Source organism: Urocitellus parryii, chromosome 5, assembly GCF_045843805.1.
Source record: "Urocitellus parryii isolate mUroPar1 chromosome 5, mUroPar1.hap1, whole genome shotgun sequence".
Taxonomy (NCBI): domain Eukaryota; kingdom Metazoa; phylum Chordata; class Mammalia; order Rodentia; family Sciuridae; genus Urocitellus; species Urocitellus parryii.
Window position 1 is genome coordinate 23,815,764 of NC_135535.1, and position 23,357 is coordinate 23,839,120.

General features: G+C 36.2%; 1 protein-coding gene across 1 annotated transcript in view; it reads right to left on the reverse strand.

Annotated features, from left to right (window-relative positions):
* Positions 1–23,357, reverse strand: part of Cfap54 (cilia and flagella associated protein 54) — a 311,291-nt gene that overhangs the window by 275,024 nt on the left and 12,910 nt on the right. Inside the window, exons 5-14 of the mRNA XM_077799225.1 lie at positions 21,082–21,140; positions 14,546–14,689; positions 12,677–12,790; positions 12,453–12,554; positions 8,027–8,225; positions 5,025–5,206; positions 4,772–4,937; positions 3,757–3,842; positions 2,089–2,223; positions 891–1,041 (exon numbers count right to left, since the gene is read on the reverse strand). Coding sequence (XP_077655351.1) covers positions 891–1,041; positions 2,089–2,223; positions 3,757–3,842; positions 4,772–4,937; positions 5,025–5,206; positions 8,027–8,225; positions 12,453–12,554; positions 12,677–12,790; positions 14,546–14,689; positions 21,082–21,140 — 1,338 coding nt within the window. The remainder of the gene's footprint in view (positions 1–890; positions 1,042–2,088; positions 2,224–3,756; positions 3,843–4,771; positions 4,938–5,024; positions 5,207–8,026; positions 8,226–12,452; positions 12,555–12,676; positions 12,791–14,545; positions 14,690–21,081; positions 21,141–23,357) is intronic.

The following is a 23,357-nucleotide window of genomic DNA, read 5'->3' on the forward strand; positions in this document are numbered from 1 at the left end:
TTAAAAAATGTGGCATTTATACACAATGGAGTATTACTCTGCATTTAAAAATGACAAAATCATAGAATTTGGAGGGAAATGGATGGCATTAGAGCAGATTATGCTAAGTGAAGCTAGTCAATCTTTAAAAAAACAAATACCAAATGACTCCTCTGATATAAGGGGAGGAAACAAGGACAGGGTAGGGACGAAGAGCTTGAGACGAAAATTTTCATTAACAGGGTTGAGAGGTGGGAGGGAAAGGAAACGAGAAGGGGAATCGCATGGAAATGGAAGGCGATCCTCAGGGTTATACAAAATGACATATAAGAGGAAAGGAGGGGTAAGACAAGATAATTCAAATGGAAGAAGTGATTTACAGTAGAAGGGGTAGAGAGAGAAAAGGGGAGGGGAGGGGAGGGGAGGGGGGATAATAGAAAATAGGACAGACAGCAGAATACATCAGACACTAGAAAGGCAATATGTCAATCAATGGAAGGGTAACTGATGTGATACAGCAATCTGTATACGGGATAAAATTGGGAGTTCATAACTCATTTGAATCAAACTGTGAAATATGATGTATGAGGAACTATGTAATGTTTTGAACGACCAACAATAAAAAAAAAAAAGATAGGAGGAAGAAGAGGAGGTGGTGATTAGGGATGGAGAAGGGAAAGAAATGGGTGAGGAGAAAGCACAAAGGGATGTGTCTGCCACTGAACCAGGGAGCATTACCTTTTCTTTATATGCACTTGATTTAATTTACATCATTCCCTATCTCAGATGATAAACATCAATGAAGCACAATGCTGACATGCCTAGTTTCCCCTAACCCAAGTTATCCTGTGCTCTGATTTATGCTTGTCTCTTTATGTTTAAATGTGAGTAAGTTTCATTCAGTATTTTACCTGGATATTTTTTAAATTTTCTTCTTGGGCTTCCTAAAAACTCTAATATTTCACTTAATCGTAATGTGACCTCTGCCACCACTGCAATGTCAATGTCTTCCAATTTATAGTTGTGAATCACTTCATTTATCTGCCACAGAAGATAAAACCACTAAAAAGAGAAAATACAGAGCAAAACTTATTAAAATAGATTACATTGTAGAATTAGACATTTTTCAAAACTTAGTACTTCTTTAAAATCACCAAGTTCTAAGTATGAAGAAACATTATACAAGCCTCCTTATTAATACTTCCTAATTATAAATAATATAGTGATACTAAAACATAATATCTAATAATAAACCCATATAAATTGATAAAGAAGATTCACACACAGAGCTCTAATGGCAAATTTATGATCTGTTATTTTTATACATCATAAAATGTTATCTATATCCTCAAAATTCTTATTCTCCCTTTAAAGCAAAATTTGATCAAGATCAAAGGCCATCAAATTAGTGGGGTTAGATAAGCAGGTGTTTCAGGTTCCACTCTTGATGCCTTAGAAATCAACTTTCACGCCTATATCCCCAGCTGAGCATATAAAACCAATCATCACACTTTGGAACCTAAAATGATAAAGCAACATTTATGCACCCACATCATTACTTGAAAGAGCACATAATTTAAAAAAAGAAAAAACACATCTACGTATCTTCATGTAGCTAATCTTAGGAGACTCAGAATCACTAGAGCTAAAATATTTATTACCAGAATATCTTCTCTTAAATTTCCAGTTTATAATATTCAAATGTTCAACCCTGTTCTTACCACAAAATAAACAGCACTATTAAACAGTCCAAAAATATGATTGCAGGAAGAAAACATGAAACTACTTACTTATTTGTATTTTCTATTATTCATCTTCTTACTAATTTGTCCAATCTCCTGTGACCTTCGACATACTATATTTATTCCTCCCTTTAAAACTGAAATACTAGCCCACTCCTCAAAACAATATCAGGGCAGAGGTTCAGGAAAACACATTAAAGGAAAGGCTCATTCATCACTACAAAGAATATCTTTGCAACACCATCCATCTGCAAATGATTATAGTTATTAGGGGCATAAATAGGGAAATTCTAGATTTGAAGTATATATTGAAACTTGAATTAACAATAACAAAAAAAACATCTGAAGGGAAACAAAAAAGAAATACCTTATTACTGTGGATTTTCTGGGTGAATTTTTTATAGTCGTTTCTGGACATACTGATCTTCTGAATTCCTAATTTGCATTTCTGCCATAGGAACATTATCATGTCCACAACGATTTCTTTATCAGGCTGAACATCCTGAAAACAAAAGTGATGAAGTAAATGAACAAGGATGATAAGCTGTATGTATAAAAAATTACAGTGTGCCAGGTGACACTCCTCAAGCTTTATCTATATACTGACTCATTTAACCTCATACCAACCCAATAAGCTGAGTGCCGTTACTATCTACCTCACAAATGAGCAAACTGAAACACAGGAGATGAAATTGCCAGAAATAATAAGCAGACCAAAGGATCCTCACTCTTAACCAAGGCTTATTCTGTCTCTCTAAAAAGTCCCAAACACTATAGGCAAGTATGAAAATCAATAAGTTCCATCCAATTTTGAAACTTTTCTCTTTTTCAGAATCTTGTATTCAGATAATAAAGTATTGGTGAGGAGGATAGTAATTTGAGAGGGAAAGGTGTTGGGTAAAGGATATAGTAGACAAGGTATGGGAGAACTTCATACCAGGTATGAAGTTCAAGAGCAATCCAGAACTAGTATGCTTCTTGGCAAATCAAAGTTACTAAATTCTTTTCAAAAGAAAACCAAAGTTGCTCAGTATATGAAGTTCATGATTTAAAACTACCAAACTCTGAGCTCTTCTGAGGCAGCTTTAGGATTTAATTTGATATATATCACACTGCAGTACAATGCTTGGGAACATAAAAGTTAGAACATCAATAAATGTTTACTGAATTTAATTGAGCTGAACTAAGACATAATTATTTTAAAATGGACAGATGAAAGTCCCTTACCCTTTCAAACCTTAATTGTTATTTTTTGTTAAGTTCTCCCACTATACATTTGGCTGAAAATTACATTTTCAGCCAAATGCTTTCCTTTCAAAAATTAAGTACTTGCCACATGTTATAACACATTCTAATAAACCCAGAAGAAATGGGAAATACTTTAACAGCAGAACTTCTTATATCCCTTACTCAGTTTCACTTCCCTGGGCAAAAGCTTAGTATAATGCTCGGTAATGGTGGGTCTCAAATATAATTGTATATCAAATCAAACTTTCAAACAAAATTCCATCAGAATCTCAATATTATATACAGAATTAGTAAAAACAGGTTAGGGTGCTGCTGCTCAAATTTGGGCTTCTGAGGAACTTCAGAGAAGCCCTGGGGACCCCTGGAATTCAGATGGAAAACTAGTTGTACTAGTTGTACATGAGCATTCATAGCCATGTATAGACCATTTCTAAATGCAGACCATCATGCGAAAACAACTCCTAGCAATAACCAGGCTTTCATCAGGGGCTAAAGAGCCCCTTCTCACCAAGCATATTAGCTCTCCCTTTAATTTAACCACTGCCCCATTTCTTTCATCATTACAAACACAGCTGGCCTTGGGATTTCCCAACAAGAAACAGAGTAACACCCAAAATCTTCATTTTCAATAATGAAAAGAAACTTAAAATTACAAACCATGATCTAACTCAAGAATTAAATAATACATAACTTTAGGTACAAATCCTGTGATATTTTAAACCTGGTCTTAAGTTAGGCATAATCTTGTTCCACATTATTAAGTTATTCAAAAGAGATAATAATTCACCTGGGGAGAGTTACAGACACAGACATACAGGACAGCTGCCAAATGAAAAATATCTTCTGAATATCCATAATTCCGCACATAAGAATCTGCATTCAAAAAGACAAAGAAAACAAAAAGTCAATCATAAAACTTCAAATGCCAAAGACAGAGAAACACAGAAATCCTCCAAAAAAAAAAAAAAATGACCCAAATGATATCTGGGCAAACACCATGTCAATAATTTAAATGCTTCTATATCAAAATGAATCGAAGCAGATCTAACCCAATTCAAATAACTATTACTAGTATTAAACCACTATATGTAAGCCAACTATATGTTACACTATATGTAAGTCCAAAGAGAAATTGAAGAGGCTTACAATATTAAAGTACATGTAAAATGGGCAGCTGAAAGAAAAATGATAAGAATATCTATTCAGAAACCACTAGAAGAAAAAGTGCCTCATGACTTGATCCAAATGATTTACTGCAACTGAGCAGCCATGCAATGCCTTAAGAGCAAGGGAAAATATGAACAATGAAATTAAGTAATTCTCATTGGTCTAAAAATTAGATCAGGATTTCAATTACATTAACAACAACTTTTAAGTTATTTAAATTCTACAATGGAAAGTGCTACAAGCTGGAGAGAGGGGAGACCAGACTTGCCCTTACTAAAGTGAACCAGTTCTTTTGTCCTTTGATGCAAAGCCCTGCTGGCCTCTCACTGCAGCAAGTCAGCAGCTAAGAACCTCGTTCACCTTGTCAAAACTGTCACCAGAATGGCATCACCAGGTATCCACCTATTTCTCTGATCTCCGACACCTATCTACTCCCAAACTCCACCACTTCCACCGGTGCCCTCCAAACACATACGCCCACTGGCCATTCCTTCCATTGCTAAGTACACCCTTTCCTCAGGGGCTTTGGACCTCCTGTTCCCTCTGCCTTGAACATTCTTTCTCTCAATTCACCTAGAAAGAGCATCTTTTATCCAATAAAACTAAATTTTTCAAAAAGGTAAATAATGACTCACCATGTGAAACTACATGCTTTAAATAAATTTGAGCTGACTCTCCTTCTTTATAACTGTCCAAAGGAAGTATCAAACCTTTGTTTTTCTTTAGGTTGATTAGTGGTTCGATTGCAATTAGAAGAGTTAAATCCTTCTCTGCTTTCTTTGACTGTGGATCATCCTGCCTCTTAGAGAAGTACATCCCACAAGTTAAACAATAATCCAATGTCATTTTAACAAAACAAAAACAAATGAATGGTTCTGCATATATTACCTGGAGAAAATAAATAAGCTGCATAGCTAAAGATTCAAATAAACCCCATTCTTCATAAGTAAATGCTAATTTTATAAACTTTACAGCAGCATCCAGAGAAATAACGTTTGTTCTTTCTATCATAAGCTCCGTAAGAGGTGTGTTGGGAAAACCAATCGTTCCACTTGGACCAATACTTGAAACTAGAAAAGGAAAGAGAGAGGTTTGAAAAAGCATCTTTGCAAAGAAATGTTGGCTAAACATTAGCTATCAGACACTGCCAAGCACTAGGAAACAATGTGAAGGAAAGGACACAATCCCTACCTTCACTGAGTTACACTCAAGAGGCACAAACAAGAAATCTAAGTGGGCAAAAACAGGCTGCTGCGGGGACAAACAGGAAGAGCAACCGACACAGGCTCGGCCAAGGAAATCTACCCAGAGATGCACGGAGAGGCAAACAGAATTAACAATAGTGGACTCGATAACTGGGCAGCTAAGTGTGGACTGGAAACTCAAGAAAGAGATCTTTAATTGGAATATATAACTTGTAGAGTCACAATTACACATTCATCATAAATGGCAGGATCCACTGTAGGCACTGAATAGCTGCAGAAGAAACGTCAAAATTTGAGAGAAGAGCAGAGGGAGAAATGGCACAAAGGGAAGTGGTTAGTGGGAAAAGAGCACTGTAACAAAACTACCAAGAGTGAAGAGGAAAAGCGACCCTTGAATAAGCAATGAGTTTGTCCAGGACATTCTCTGTGGGGTGTGAGGGACAGAAGTTTTCTGATACATAAATTTCAAGAAAAGAATTTAAAACAGTGAAAATAGCCAATTCCTTTAATAAATCTAACTGTACCAAGGAGAAAACTTATAGTAAGGAAGCTTGAAGGAGGAAGTGAGATAAGGTGATTGCCTGGAAGGAAATAACTGTCAGACAGAGAGGAAGAGGAGGAGGAACCGCCCTTCCTTGGAAAGGAAGATGCAGAGGGGGCAATCATTAGGGTTTGAGTGAAGGGAGTCAAGGAAATTCTCACCAAGAACTTGATTTTTTTTAAGAAATAAGCCCTAAACTGGCACCAGAGGCTCTCTGCCTTCAGATGAGTGCACAGGCATAACACACACACACACACACACACACACACACATCCCACACACATACAACCACACAGAGGCACATGTCATACCACAGATGCACCACACATAAACACAATCTCCACCAACATCACACATGCAATTATATATATATATACACTCATGCCACACCACACACACACAATGCACAATGTACACACGCCACATACAAATGACAGAATACATACACACCACTCACAACCACACTCAGAATTATGCCATATCACACAAAACACATACACAAACCATGCATTACACACATGCCACATCACACACAGCACACACAACACACATACGCATGACACATTCCACACACATGCATGCCAAATACACTACACACACCAACACAACACATTCTGCACACATACCACACACATATCTGCACACCCCACACCAACACACACATACACACCATGCCACATACACATATTCATACTACACACCACATACAAACCATACCAACACACCAACACACCTACATTACACACACCACACCAGACACACACACACACACCACATGCATGCCACAGGCATGCCAACACCACGAACACACATATTGCACACACATATACACCATATGTATATACCACATAATTCAACACACACTATATGCACACCATATACACACTAATGAAATTTGTAGACACCTGGTAAAATTGATGAAATAAGGGAGAAAGCAAACAGACCAAGGTCAGGAATGAAAAAGAGGACACCACTGCAGAGCTACAGAAATCAGGATCATAATGAGGTATTATGACTCTGACAAAAATTGTAAGATAGTGGTTAAAATATAAAATTTTCAAGCGATAAATGGTATAAGATACCATTTATCAAACTGGTAAAAGATTTAGAAAAAGAATGAAAATGAAAGCTGAATAATTTCATATTTATAAAAGAAATTGAATCCATAGTTAAAAACTTCCACAAAGGGAATTCCAAGTCCAGATGATTTTACCAGTAAATTCAACCAACATTTGAGAAGAAATAACATCAATCCAGCACAAACTCTTCCACATAATAAAGGAAGAGAGCACAGTTCTCAACTCACTTTATGAGACCAACATGTTCTTGAGAGTCAAACCTAAAAATAACATCATAAGAAATGAAAATCTCTCTCTTGAACAAAGAAGCAAAAATGAAGTAAACACTAGCAAACAAAGCAAGCAATATATAAAAAAGTCAAATCCTCACTTAGAAATTAGATCTATTCCAAAAATACAAGGTAGCTAAAAATTAGACATTCAATGCAATTCACCATATTAACAGAAATAAAAGAGAAAGCCCTTTGGTCAACACAGTGAATCTTGATAAATACAGAAAAGACTTTTGATAAAATTCAACAACTTCAGGATAACAATCAAACAAAAAAAAAAAGACACTTGGAAAACCACAAATAAAAGAAACTTCTTTGATCTGAAAAGGCTCTCTATAAAAATTCTTTAGCAAATATCTTTACATCTTTTTTTTTTTCAGTGCTGGGGATTAAACCCAGGGCTTTACGCATGCTAGGCATGTGCTCTACCACTAAGCTACACCTCAAGTCCCAAGCAAATATTTTAACTAATGGCCAAATGCTGGAAATGTTCCACCTAAGATCAAAAGTGAGACAAGGATGACTGAAGACACCACATCTTTCCCATGTGTTCACTGAAGATCCTAACCAGTGCAGGAGTCAAGACATGAAAGAAAAAAGAAGTTAAAAGATTAAAAATTGGAAAAAAGGAAATAATTTTATTATTCGAATTATCAATTGATTAAAGCAAGGCTCCTGAATTCAAGGTCAATATATAAAATGCATAAATTCTTTATCAGTTTCTCATAACTATCATGTTAAAATTTTTGTTAATCACTGCTACCATAAAATAGTATCTTAATATCTTGTTTACTTATTAAAAGTTCTTTCCCAGCTATAAACAGTTCTGAGACAACATCACGAAGTTCCACTTCATCAGATACAACTGGACCAGTTTGTAATATTCGCCTGTTTGGATCAGAAAGAGCCTCCAAGACAGCCAGAAAGCGGGATGCGGAGTTATCAAACATTTCATCTAACAGCCGGTCTGTGATGGTACGTGGCCACGGCAACTGGAATTAAAAAAATATGCAGTCCATTGTACAAGGCAAACAAAATAATGTTCATTTATCTAACGCTGAAAGAAAGAGGTTAGTTTAACAGTGCAATGGCTGCTTCTAGGGTTTCCATTTTTTGAGATGTCACTCAACTCCATTTAAGTTTATGTCATGCTGCTATTACATCAAGACTTTGCCGTTTGTTTCTATGTTTGTGTTTCCAAGGTTGTTTATTTTGGTCTTTTTATTAAGGCAGCCTCATCTCCATACACTTTGTGGTACCTTAATTACAGCCTTAAGGGACCAATACGCAAATTTCGGTGGCCTAACTATGACTTGGGTGCTTTTCTTAGATTCAAGACCAAATCTCCAGACATGCCATAGATCTGGGTAGGGCACTGTTTCTAAGCACTGCAGGAAATTCTAATGTAGAATGTCTCAAACTCAGATTTGAAACAATGATTCACATTACTAGACTTGTGGTAGTTAACTTAAGGAAGAGCTGATCAGCTGTGTTCTCATAAGCTAGTGACTAGGCCTGAGTTCCCAGCCACTCTGCTCTGTACTGCCTTGGATGGCTTCACCGCCTGCAGATAGCCCACCTCCACACTTTATTTTATCTGACAAATGGCCTGTTCTCTGCATTTAGGTTGCCTGGAAGTTAAGACCAGTAGCTCTAGTTGGCATTTCTAGAATCCATATTCTAAAAACCATATTTTTCATAATTCTCTTGGGGGGGGGGATTGTTGTTTATTTATTTTGTTTTTGTTTTTTCCTCTTCTTGAGGCTTTGGACTATTTCCCCCCAAACATCAGCTTCTTAGCTTCAGCTTCTCTAAAAACTCAATAAAACTTGACCTCCATGCTTTGCCCTTTCTTTCCTTATAAACAAAGGAAAGGGCTTCTTCTAAGATTTGTATTGTAGATTAAAGCAGAGCTTTCAAGTATATATATTCAAAAAGCACAATGAACTTTCTAATAGTTAGAAGTATTCAAAATGAAACCATAGTTTTTCACCAGTTGGTGAAAAGAATGAATTTGTTCACAAAAATATAATAGAAAATAAGCAAAATTAGGAATAGAACATTTATCAGAACTATAGACAAATACGAAGTAAAATATTTTAAAATATAAATACTTATAATATCTATAAAAATGTAAATATAAAATATAAAGCTGAAGCAATAAAAATAAAGGATTGTCAAGTATGACAAATTAAATATGAATTTCTATAAAAATAATAAGTTAATGAGTCCATTCAAATATATCTTAGAGTAAAATATCTAGTAGATCAATAGATTGAAAGAAATCATTAAAAAAGGAGATAAAAAGAGTAAACACATTTGTAAGAGAAAGGATCAAAGAAATAAGGTTAAAATGACAAGCCATTCAATTGTATAACTGAATTATCAAAACACATTTAAATTTGCTAACTGATTTAATAAAAAATTTCCAATAAGTAATATCAAAATAATAATACCTTGCAATAAAATTGGTACATGCAGGTTACCACTTTGAAAATAAGAGTACCCATATTTGAAACACTTTGGCACTATATGCCAAGAGAAATAAAAATATTTGTATGCCTTGATTCAGAAATTCTACATTTTTAATTTTATCCATAGGAAATAAAAGAAAGAAAAAATAGCATTCCTGAAGATGTGAGTTACATCAATATTTATAATAATAAAAAATGGAAATAACTAAAATAATAGCAGTAAAAATAGACAATTTGGGTTACAATCTACTGCTTAGGATATATATTATACAACCTTTCAAAATGTTAGAACGGATGAGAGTCTAAATAACACAACCCACATAGTCCATTCCACCTCTAAATGCTGTGGTCTCCGTGAATCTACTCCATGAGATATACTATGCTAATTCTCCAACATACTACACCTCCTCCAGTTGAAATCCACTTCTTGTCCCCAACCAACTTTGCTTACTTTGGCCTCAAAACTATGATCATGCTCTGCTTCTTTACTCAGAATGTTCTCTTCTCCTTTTCCAAGACCATTCAAAAAGCCAAGACTGTGACTTAGTCTTTTCAGCATTGCACTATACTTAAAAACACAGGTATCCAATACATGATGGTTGAATGCATGAATGAATAATAAATAAACAAGCATAATAGTTAATATTTACTGAAGACCTACTGTGTGCAGGAAAAACTTTGTATAAGTCATTTAATCCCCACCACCATTATTTTCTTCATAAAACTTTTCACAAGATATAATTTTGTTTATTTATTATATAGTTTCTCCACTAAATGTAATCTCACCTATCTTGCTCACATAGCAGACATTTTTAAATTTTTTATTGAATGAATCACTAAATATTTCATCTTTAGGAGTCTGAATTAGTAGTTCTTCAAAAAAAATTTTGAAAGTCAAAATAATTTATTGTGAGAAAAGAAATTAATTACAAATAGAAGTGTTCTCAAAAATAGATGTAAGGTATATTGAAATTTCTTTATTTTGTGGAAACATAATAAAATAATTTTATACTTATAAAAATAGGACATTCTGTAATACATGTCAAGGTAATATGACATTATTTTAAAAAGGGCTAATCTCTGTTAGCTAATCTGTCAAAACTACCCACTAAACAATTATAATTGTTTTCTAAAGAAAACATAGCACCAGAATTTCTCATACCACAATCATCTTGAAGGAAACCAGGAATAAATGAGCCTTTAATGTAATTTAAATGGAATTTTATACATTTTTCTTTGAAAGTATATTTATTTTGCTATCAGGATGACTGCAAGTAAGTCATGACAATCTTGATGACAATATTGAATTTTGGTTTGCAGAGAGGAAAAAAAATGCTGATAAGGAAAAGAAATTACACCCTATCCTCTCACAAAAACAACAGCATTATTATTTAACAATACCAGCAGTTCATTCAAGGCATCTATGATTTGTTATCACTGTCACCAGTTACATGCCATTGATCAGTATGGAACAGGATTTTAAAGGAATATATGATATGTACTTCTAGGCTGGGTATTCATAGACACACTAAAATTGCATTCAAACAGTACCATGATCAAGTATCACTACTTAATTATCATGATTTCTTTAAAAGAACAAGAAGAATTTTTTTCTAAATGTCATAAGAACTGAGGAGAAATAGCCCAGTTCTTAGAGCAGTGAGACAATACTGGACTGAGACGCAGATTTTCGTTGTAGTTCTGCCAGCAGTTAGCGTGAAGTTGAGCCAGTAATTTAAATATTCCAAGCTTCATTTTAATCATCCGTAGCAGAAAAGAGCTGAATTAGGTGATTTCCCAAGTCCCCTCCAGGTTCTGAGACTCAGTAACTCTTCTCTTGAAAACTACTCATCTTCTTCCCCCTCACTTTCATTTTCAGTCCCTACAGAGAGTTGGTGGCCATATAGGACAATAAGGGACAACTTCCAAGATACACCAAACTGGACCTTGAATCATATGGAGCTCAGAAAGGCAAAGGGGGGGCAGGGACCCCCACAAGGCATAACTTTATCTCACTCCCTCCCCTGTGATAGTCCCTAGTGCTATTTGCCAAAGATACACGTTTTTGGTAGGGGCTGTGTGACTAGTTGTGACATGAAAGAAAAGGCTCAAGTCACTTCCCTGCAGAGCATCATGACCCAGGCAGGATCTTCCAGAGCTCCCTTCCAGATCAACAATTTTCTAAATAAGTGCTGCTGCTCAGCCTGGCTCTGAGCAGCTGCCAGAAGTTCAGAGCCCTGATACCTCTACCAGTATCAGGCTCCAGTGGGAAATCACCTGTTTTAAGCCACCTAAGGTGCGAGGCCTGTTTTCTGCTGCAGTATAACCTAGTTCCTGAACGCTCCCAAAGGAAAACCCCAAAGTGATTAGAATGGGTGCCTCTTCCTTCTGTCTTCAAAGCACACTAAACCAACACTAAGCAGTCAAAGCAAGGGCCCATGCAGACCAAGTCAGAAGCCTGCTCATTTGCAAGACCCTGTTCATTCACACCTTTCCCAGGCGCTCCCTTACCCTCTCAACTTAACATTGCAAAACCAGGATTGTGCTAAGGAACGAAAAACTTTTTAGAGAAAGGAAGACAGTGAAGCCATATCTAAGGTGGGAAAACATTCTTCTCACTATTTGCCTATTGGTGCAGAGAATCTAGGGCAGGATTTAATCACTGATGACTATTAGAAAATACAGAATAATAATACAAATGCACTGCAAAAAGAGTCTTAAATAGAGAAGAATTTTTAGACTTACACTTTGAGCTTCCTTTAGATTAAGTCTTATCTTTGGTCTAAAGATAGTTTTGACTTTTCTTCTAGATTCAAATACTCCTCTTTTGAAGATCATCACCGCCATCTGCCTCCAACAGAAGAATATATATGAAGTAACCACGGAACACATTTCTTCACGACTAATATTAAGTACCTAATCAACTGTGAAGTGCAGTAAATTTCTTTTATTTCGTGAAATTTTTATACCTTTATTGTAGCCTCTCTAAAATATCTTTTGGATTCATCCTGTGATTGTGAAGAACTCATTAATTCCAGTTGCCTTAACTCATCAATTTTAGCTAATCCACGCCGAGCAAATGCCTGTGCGCAATGAAAATAAATTCAGTTCATAATAAGTTAGAACACAGTGATTAAAAATGTATGAAGATAATATGTTTTGTCATCCTAGACACTTGATTTAATCTGTGAATTAAACTGCAGGCTGCTGCTGACTCCTGGTAATACAGTAGCTATCCAGTCTATCATTTTCTTTAAGTACCACTAAACTCTACAGGTCTAAAGTTATAAACTTTCACACAGGCTAGATTTATGAATCATGAAGTTCAAAAAAAGTAAGGAAAGCTAAAATAAAGGTAGGATAGTACCTTTAGATTGTCATTTTCTTGGCATTACTTACACACACACACACACACACACACACAAAACCATCCTCAGGTTCTCTTCTCAAATCCTAACCTTCCTATTATAACATACTGTATAATCTATTCAATTGTTCACACTGTCCACTATATTGTGAGGTCCTTAAAGGTCTCATTCATTTTGCACCCCAATACCCAGGATACAGGGAGTATTGAATAAATATCTGAGGAAGGGAAGGTGGGAAGAAGGCAGTCTTATCTAATCATGTCACCAATTTATAATTCTCTAGAGATAATCACAAGAGTTTAAAAGAGATGTTAGAGTTCAATAAAAAGCATTCATGCCAATTATTTTAACATTTCTTTGCAATATTTTATTCATAATTTATGATTTTTAATGAAGATGCTTCCAGACCAACTGCATATTTACATGCATGGAGGGTTAAATTCTCCAATTAGCAAGAATCCCAGCAGCTATCAAATGATCAAAACTCCACAAATGTTTCATTCCCTGATAGAACAAAATGTGCCACCCCTGGTATACTAAAGATAACTATCCATGTATGGTGAATAGTTTCTAGAATGTATCCTGGGCTATAAAAGTTCCCCATGAGGGTTGAATTAGTCTATTCTTCTGCCCTGAGGCCACTGCCTTCCAACACTTCAGAATTAGTCCAGGTGGGAAAAACTAATGTAAAGAAACCTTCAGTTAGGCCAGATGATTTATTTGTGGTTGTGAACAGAATACAAGCAGGTATTTGTGCAGCTCTGAGGGCTGTGTCCTGCACAAGACTCCCACACCAAGCTATTGAATAAAGACTGAGAGCTCCCCCGTACCCTTTTGGCCCAGAGGCAGGGGTGCCTGTTTCCAGTTTTCACCAAGATCTGGCCCAGTGACCAACTCAATACCAAATACTATAGAAAAATTGACCTCCCTCCCCCCATGGTGCTGGGGACGGAACTCACAGCCTCAAGAGTGCTAAGCATGCACTCCACCACTGAGCTATACCCCCTTTTTACTGTACACAGAGATACTGCAGGAGCCAATGGAAGCCCTTGCTGAGGTAAGTTGTATTTCAAGTACAAAGAAAGAAAAAAAGACAGAATGTAATAACAGCGGCTGGAAGCAGAGGAGACGCAATGTAAAACAGGTGGTACCGAATACAAAGCTAAACAGGAAAGGGCTTACATGTGTGAACAAAAGGAGGAAAGAAAGATACTAGAAATTATTTTCAGAAGACAAGTGAAGAGGGTGGAAGTTAATTGAGCATAAAGGAAAGAGCAGAAAGTACAGCAGGAAATCAACAGCATGGAACGGCCACGCAGACTGCTTCAAATAAAGGCTGGAACTGAGGCCCTGGCTTCATTTCAAGTCTTTGGTTGTTTTTGTCTTGTTTTCTTGAGGGCATCCCAAAGAAGAAAATGCCAAATAAGCTGTATTTCAAATGTCAGAACCACCAGAATTTAAGTCACCTACCTCCCCATGGACACCCCCTTGGCAGTCATAGTAGCACTGGCAGACAGCGGTGTAAAGGGTGGCTCTCCATGTCAAGTACCTGACAGACAGGAGCGAGACCGAGGACTCCATACACATGCTGGCCCACAGCAGGTATTCCAAGGCCTGGGAAACAAAGGGCACAATTGAATTTATGGCCATTTTAATGATGATTCTGCTGAATATCACCAAATTCTAAGTCGTGAGCAGAAGGTGCTGATGACTTAAACCAAAAAATACCATTAACAGTGAGTCAAGAGAAAACCAATATTAATAATTCAGAGAACTCAGGATCTCAAGGTAGCCATTTTGGAACATGTTTCTTAGCTCCTAAACTCAACCTGTGAGTCCAGTTCATTTTTATTAAAATGAATCAAGAGCCAACATTAGTCCAGGAGTTCCCTCCAAGGATACAATTGTTATTGGCTGGCCTGGAACCAGGATCTTATTCTAGTATAGGAAGGTAAAGAAAATAGGAAAAGCTGGGATCCAGCGATGCTTAGGAGAAACAAAAATTAAGATCAAATAAATCTGGGTTCCAGTCCCAATTTTACCTCTCCTGATCACAACACAGCAGAGCTATTATAGAGAAGAGATGAATACATACTAGTATGGTATTTGGCATGTTGCAAGCATTCTGCTTATTACCAACATAATTATTTCAAAGGTACAATTTGAAACATAATGGTGGGAGAACGATCACAAGGCTACTGCTCTGTCCATAGAACATACATAACAGCTTCTGATGCTCTTCTAGCTGAATGGCTTTTCCCTACAAGTCCACTGGTTAATTCTTCCTTGACAAATTCTTCCCACAAACGCTTGATAGGGAAACACTATGACTGTGATCTTTACCCTTTCTTCAAAAAGATTCCAAAAGCTCAAAGGTTTACTGGATTACATTATTTTTCACTTGATTTACTATAAGAAAGGAAATGTGGTTTCTGCTCCACATATTATTATAAGAAATATTACTGGGGTAAAAATAAGAATCTGTTGAGTTAAATGTGTCAGAATCTCAAATTCTAAATTCTATCCATGAATATTTCAGCCCTCACTAAGTAGGTGACGACCTGTCTCCCTGGACTCTTAGGATACCCCCTGTGTTTACATATTATATGTATACATATTATCCACATAAATTTCTATGCACATATGTACAGGTTAATTATCTCTGATCCAAAATGCTGGGAGCAGAATTGCTTTGGATTTTGGATATCTTCTCATTTTGGAATATTTGCATTATAATAATGAAATATTTGGGAGATGGGACCCAAGACTAAACACGAAACTTATTTATGTTTCATATACACTTTACATGCATAGTCTGAAGGTAATTTCACACATTATATTTAGTGCATCTAAATATATTTGACCCATCACATGAGATCAGATATGAAGTTTTCCACTTGTGGCATCCTGTTGGTGCTCAGAAGTTTTAGATTTAGAAGGATTTTGGATTTTCAGATTAGGGATGTTTATCTGAATCACACATCATATCCAATTGCATTAACATTACATGTGTGACTCCAAAATTAAACTATGATCTCTTTGAGAACTGGAACAGTGCCTTATTTATTTTTATATCAGCAGTACCTGGAATATGGCCAGGTACATAGCAGATATTCTCAAGTATTATTAAATGAATTCCATAAACAACCTCGAAGTCAACAGAACCAGTCACAGGAGAGCTGACAAGTATCCTGGATTCTTGAATAATGATAATAAATTTGTATAACAGAATAAAGCCTCTCTTCCAAAAACCAAGTAGATCTTCAGTAGTTGAGAAAATATTTTTAAAAAATATATCTGTAGTGGGTCAATGACCTACCTTGAAAAGATAAATCATTAACATCCCTCAGCTTCACATACATAAAGCAAAACTACCAGCTTGGCAGGATTGTTTCGTAGTTAAGAGTAAACTTAAAAACACCAATAATATTTAGACCCCACTATCATCTTTGAGGCCTCAAAGACAGGGTCTATAATGTATACACAAGTAGCTCAGCAGAAATCCAAGGGAAAGAAGGCTGAAAAGGCAGAATTCCCCACAGTCTGGGCAGTTTTAATTCCAAAGGAAAGAAACTGTTGGAAACAGATCAGAGTTTGACAACAAATTATAATATTCTTTGCTCTTCCCTGGAATCTCACTAACATGTAAATTCACTTAGGAAAGGACCTTGTCTGTCTTGTTCACTACTGTAGCCCCTGCCCCTTGTACTTTAGCTAGTAGATAACAGATAGGTAGTAGTTGTTTGTTAACTGATCAACGAACCTACATTGAAAAGTTTCAGTTCATGATGCTAAATGTGGAGTCAACCATAGATTCAAAGAGATGAAAGTCATTCTATACCTCTCTCCCACCAACATCGCCCCACAACTCCCTTTCCTGAGAGCTCCTGTGTCCAATAACAAGGAACCCACCACATGGTGGCAGAAGACAGTTTTCAAAATGAAAAGTACTACCATAAATTAAAAGAAAATTCACCTTCATAAACCTCCAGTTATGACTTCAGGAACAATCCCAAATAATCCAAGACCTAACTGCCAAAGTACAGCCTTCCGAGAATCTGCAAACACCTAAGCAACCTGCTCTGTCCTCCAGATCTCTCTCCAGGATAAATTCCTGAATATTTCCAGACCTCCCTTCTCCAACGTAGTTAGTCTTCGGGAGCTTCGCTCCAGGTATTCAATGCCCACTTTTAAGGGCATGGCTAGACCACAGGATGGTAAAAAGATTCAGCCCTGATTCTGGACACTATACTCTGGTAAGTCAGCCTGAGTTTACCATGAACTGATGAAAAATTCACAGTCCTCACACCTCTTGAACTTTTTCACATCTACTGTTCCCTCACTGCCCCTATTTGGATTTTTGCATTTGAATCATTGTGGCTGGGGTTGGAGGTATAAGATTAAGCCATGTATAAATTACCCCCTACAAATTCACATGTCTTTCCAAAATCCCTCAAAGCTCCTGGTATTAGAAATTTCACATTTCAAAATAAAAATAGCTTCAGCTAACAGTTGTTCATATTGTATTCGGATTTGTCTTTAGAATAAGAATTAAAGAAAATCACAGATTTTCATGCCAGAAGGAACTTTAAATTTAATCTAATCCGATTCCAAAAGGCTAAACTGCTTCTAAGCAAGCAACTGGAATTGAGGACTTTGAAGTCCCAAGTGCAACATTCTTTCCACTACACAGAGCAGCTGTGACAAAGGGGAGAAGCTCGCCAAAAACTACTTGGAGTCCTAAAAACTCTTTCAAGTTTGAAGATTGAAAGTCATTTCCCAAAATAGGCTGGGTGCAGTAGTGCATGCCTATCATCCCAGTGGCTCCGGAGGCTGAGGCAGGAGGATCACGAGTTCAAAGCCAGCCTCAGCAACGGTGAGACACTAGGCAACTTGGTAAGATCCTGTCTCTAAATAAAATACAATATAGGGCTGGGATGTAGCTCAGTGGTCCAGTGCTCCTGGGTTCAATCCCTGGTACCCAAAAAGAAACTAATTTCTCAAAATGACTTAATTTGTGGCATTTTTTTCTTATCCCTAAAAGCTAGAAATAATTATTTCTATTAATAGAAATAATTGAGATACATAAAGACTATTCTCTGTATACAAAAAAAAAACCTTTAAAACCCAAGTTATATTCACATCCCAAACTTGAAACCAAGCAAGAGCATGTTTTGGTTATCAGTAAGGGAAAACACACACATACACACACACACTCACACACGTACCTATCAATCAGGTTAGCCACAAGATGGCACTGCAGCCTTACTTATATCAATTTATATTTTAGGAAAATGAGAGTGAAGCAATTTCAAAGTTGATTTGGAGTTTGTGCAACGGTGTGTGGAATAACTTGACAATTACTGTTCAAGCCAAATACTTCACCAAACTATTTCAGTTTTATAGTAAAATGAAACAGAAATAAAGAGGGTTTTTTTTAAGAATGAAATGATTCTATGTATTCTTTAATGTTTGCCAAGTACATATACAGTTTGTTTTAAATGCCAGAAGAGAATCAAGATTGTTCTATAAACAAAAGCAAAGTTGTCATATGTATTTATGGTAAAGGGTTTCATTAAAATAAAATCCCTATATTCTTTAAGCTTACATTGGTGCCCTGCCTCAGCACTAAATTGAGTTTCAACTGGGGAAAAGCCCCTGTGTTAGTCCAAGTCTTCAGGATCACTTTGAGAATTGAGGGTAATATTTAAAAAGAAAATCAACCTCCCAAACAGTTACCCCACTTAAGCAGGTAAATCTAATGGAAAGGATTGTGACAGGATTCAATTTAGCAAACAGATATGCATTATTTGAAAGGTGATGAATGCTAGTACAGTGTGACATTGGTTCTGGCCTCAGCACCCCTCTAACTAGATGTGTGACCTTGAACAAATTAAGCTTTCCATTAAATTAAGATGGAGGTAATAACAGCTCCTTTCTCAAAGTGGCATCTGAGGATTAGATAATGTATGCAAGTGCTCAGTAGCATACCAGATGGTGATGATGGTGGTAGTGGTGGAAGTGGTGACAGTGCCCACCGAATCTTAGACTGTGGTATTACTATGAAGGCAAAGCCTTCACACAGTATCTGGAATGGAGTATGGACTTGGTAATAACAGAGGGTAACCATAATGCCTAGATATATAAATGGAAGTTTAAATTGCTTTAAGTTTAAATTGCTAAGAATAGCCTGGTTTGTTTTTCATCTATTTTAGGCTATAAAAGACTTGAACTCTAAAGTCACTACAGAGTTAGTGTCCCTGAGACCAGGAGGTCTCTGATGTAGTGGAACCTCACAGGGTTTGACTCCATTAAGTGGGCCCATTAAAGCCCATTTATAGATTAGTATCCAGTTATCAGAGAAAACATTCAGCCTTTGGTTTTGCTGTCATGTATAACTGATTAGAACAAAAAAAAATTTTAAAAAAAATTAAAGCCCATTTATAGTTTCAGCCCAGGAATCAATTTAGCAACCAGGGTTTGGAAATTTCTGGGTGAAAAGTATTAATTTCCTTGAAACCTTCTGTATTGAACAAACTGAAAGAATTTCATCCTGACCTTCAACTACCAACTGTACAGTCACTCCCCACCCCAAAATTCTTGCATGTCTCACTTTCCCCACTCCCATCCTACAAGACTGGAACCATACGCCTGACCTCCTCCACTTATTTTTTCAGACACAATCAAGTTACATGAGAGAGAGAGGAAATGTCTTACATAGGTTATAAATAAGAAATTATTTTAAGATGATTTCACATTAAGTTAAAATTCTCTCAACATTAATAAGTACAAACACTAACAGTCAAATGTTGGCACAGATATCTCTGCCCCTTCAAAGTTTTGGCAAGCAAACACCAGAGCAGACCAAACTATGATGGCTTCTGTGAAGCAGTATTTGTTGCTACAGCAAGTGCAACAGAAGTGTACAAATTCTTTTTAGGAACTCAACTGGAACTAAACGTGGAATTGCTCAAATAATCTGTAGGCCAAATTTATATTATACTGAGGGACAGTATTCCCTCAGTTTAATTCATACTCAAAATGCTGGCCCAGAGTTTGTTCAAGTGACGTCTAAGTTCTTCTCAACTCAAGGAACAAAACGGAAAGAGAACATACCATTCGTGTTATCTATTGAGCATGCAAATATCTTGCTTCCATTTTTGTTTTTTTTAAGTGTTGTTGACTTTTAAGATACTTGTCTGTTTTGAAGAATTAAGGGGAAAAAAGGTATCTCTCCTGTGTGTTAGAATATTCAGGATAAGCTTTCACAAGCAATAAGGGAAAATAAAGTAGTAATGTTTCAGACGCCAACAGCAGCTCCAGCAGGGTCTCCATGGGAGTATATTCACCCTTCTTGGCCTACATTCCAAATGACTAGAAAATGAATGCAGAAAATATATATGTCTCCTGCCGACGAAAGTGCACCAACATTTCAGGGAAATCAACAGAAATGTCAGCAACTTCCTCAAGCTAAAACTGAGCACTGAGGACTGGTAAGTGAGAAACTTATTATAAAATTAAGTCTCCTTGCCCTCCTTTAGGTTTTTGTTCACTCAAGTAGCATGTGGGCTATAAGTAAAGTCCAAGAACCGTATAATATAAATAGAGTAGCCATAGTTTATCATCTAAACCAGGACACTTATGAGATTGAACAGAGTGCTATTAATAATTACTTCAGGACTAGCATAAATAGGACTGTCCCAAGGAAGCCCAAGGGGATGGTCTCCTTGTTCAGTATCAAGTATGACAAGTTAAACTGTCTAACAGCCATGGAGACACTGGAGAATACCTATCAATTTTAGGAATGACCTTTCTTTTCATGAATACTCTATTGTCCACATTTTTACATGATTAATATTAAAGTAAAACAAAGACCAATAAACCATATAACATATGTATTCACTAAATTATATTAATTCTTTGTTTTATATTCAATATATGGTATAGTGAAAGCCTTAAGAAAAATAGGAAGTAAAGGGAAAATACTTTGTTAGGACATTTCATACCTTGGAGGACTGACCTACGATCATCAGTTTCCTGCAAATGGTGTAAATATAAATGGTGCCTAGGTGGAAAAAAAATAATGTTAACTTATTTTATACTCAAATAATGGAAATTGTATATTATAACTTCTGTGGTTTAATAAGTCTGTAGTCCCCAAAAGAAACAATCTCATGAGAAAGTCTAAAACTGTAGAGTTAATAATCATCATAATTTTCCTTGTCACTTGTAGACAAAAATCATTTAAAAATAACTAATATGGCCATACTTAAAATATCTCAACACGGGAATCTTTTAGTCTCATTTTTGAAGGCAATTCAGATTTTGAAATATACTAAACAAAAGAATAGTAGCATAAATAATGTAGACTGTGCTTTTATTAATTCATATGAAATGTTACTGTTTCCCCTGGTTTCCTTATGATTGAAAAACTAAAGATTTATCTCCAAATAAAATTAGAATGCATATTTAATCAAATGGCACAATACTCAACAAGGGAACTCATAATAATTTAAAAGTCATATAACAGTTTATATTATATTCATTTGCAGTCTCACAGACATTTATCCCATTCTAAAAATATGTCTTATAAACAGGCTAATGAAAAATATCATTTCATTAAAGTATGATTTTATATCAGACCACCAAGAGAGAAGGCTGGTGCAGGGTTGGAAGGAGTGGGGGACATCACCATACATTCTTCTGTACATCAAAGCCAAAGATGCTATAAACATGCCCAAAAGATGGCAACATGTTTAAAAAGGCATGCAGTTATGACAAGTAGTCTAAATATTTTCCAAAAAAAAATGATCTAAAATTCATAACCATCAACATTCAACCATTAGGAATCCTATGTTCATGTTTAAATTTTAAAAACTTCTGAGAAAACAGCATCTGCTCCAAAACATATTCCTTGATTAAAATATACCTGTAAGTAGAACAAACGTTATTTAATCAAATCAGCAGCAAATATGCTGAATATAATCTAAAATACTTATAATATCTTAAACATCATAGAAAATGCAACTGGTCCTTAACATTCCAGGACTCAGAAACAAAATGTGGCTGTGCCCATGATAGGTATTTATTTATTTTACCTAAGCCCCCCTAGGAAAGAAACTACATGGCTATTAACAGCTCAAGCCCAAAATGATTATCTCAATGTGGTTTTATTGACCAATAATTTTAATTTTTCTAAGGGAAGAGCTCTCCAGACTCCATGCCCACAACCCAACCAGCTCAGCCCAAGGTCAGCCATTCTATTTTTAATCTTTAAAAATAAAACTGCATTAATTGTTTTTCTTTCTAGGGGGGAAAAAAAGCCATCATGTAAGGCTAGGCACAGGAAACATATGCCTCCCCTCAAAACATGTGATTCAGGTGTAAGCCAGGAGACTGAATAAACACGAGAAACTGGGGAACTTAAGGAGCTTGCCCTCCAAGAATGACAAGGGCCCTCTGTATCCCCAGCCTCATGGCTGCTAACTATAACTGAGTCCTTCTTTAATAATTCAGGATCTTGGCCTTGCTCGCAAATTCTCACTTCAGAAGCCAAAGAAGTAAGTGGTATAGGATAGAAAAGAGACCAAACTTTATGATCTCAGGGTATCTCTGGAAGTTGGTTTTGTTTTGTTCTGTTTTATTTTGCACCAAATCCCTAAAATGAGTTATTGCCTGATCCTGTGACTCCTTTTCACCAAAAATGGTCACCATGAAAATAATCTGAGTCTAAATTAGTTGGATTCAGGTTAGTTGAAAAGTAAGATATTATCCAATATTCGTACCCTTCCTCAAATTTCATAAACAATCAGGATTGGTTAAATATCTTAAGAAATCAAGGCTATGTATATATAATAGTTGATTAGAAGTAAATGGAGGGCTGGGGATGTGGCTCAAGCGGTAGCGCACTCGCCTGGCATGTGTGCAGCCCAGGTTCAATCCTCAGCACCACATACCAACAAAGATGTTGTGTCTGCCGAAAACTAAAAAATAAAAGTTAAAAATTCTCTCTCTCTCTCTCTCTCTCTCTCTCTCTCTCTCTCTCTCTAAAAAAAAAAAGAAGTAAATGGAGTAACTTGTCTCAGTAAAAAGGTTATCAAAATGTGTCTGACCTTTTCAATTAAACATATTTTTGACTACTTGAATTCTAAATTGTCAAAACTTTAAGGTCTATGCACTTGCTAATCCCCAAGCTGGAATAGCCTTTCCCCAAATATCAAGTAATTTACTCCCCAAATTCCTTCAGGCCTTCAACTATTACCTGGAGAGACCTCCCCTGACC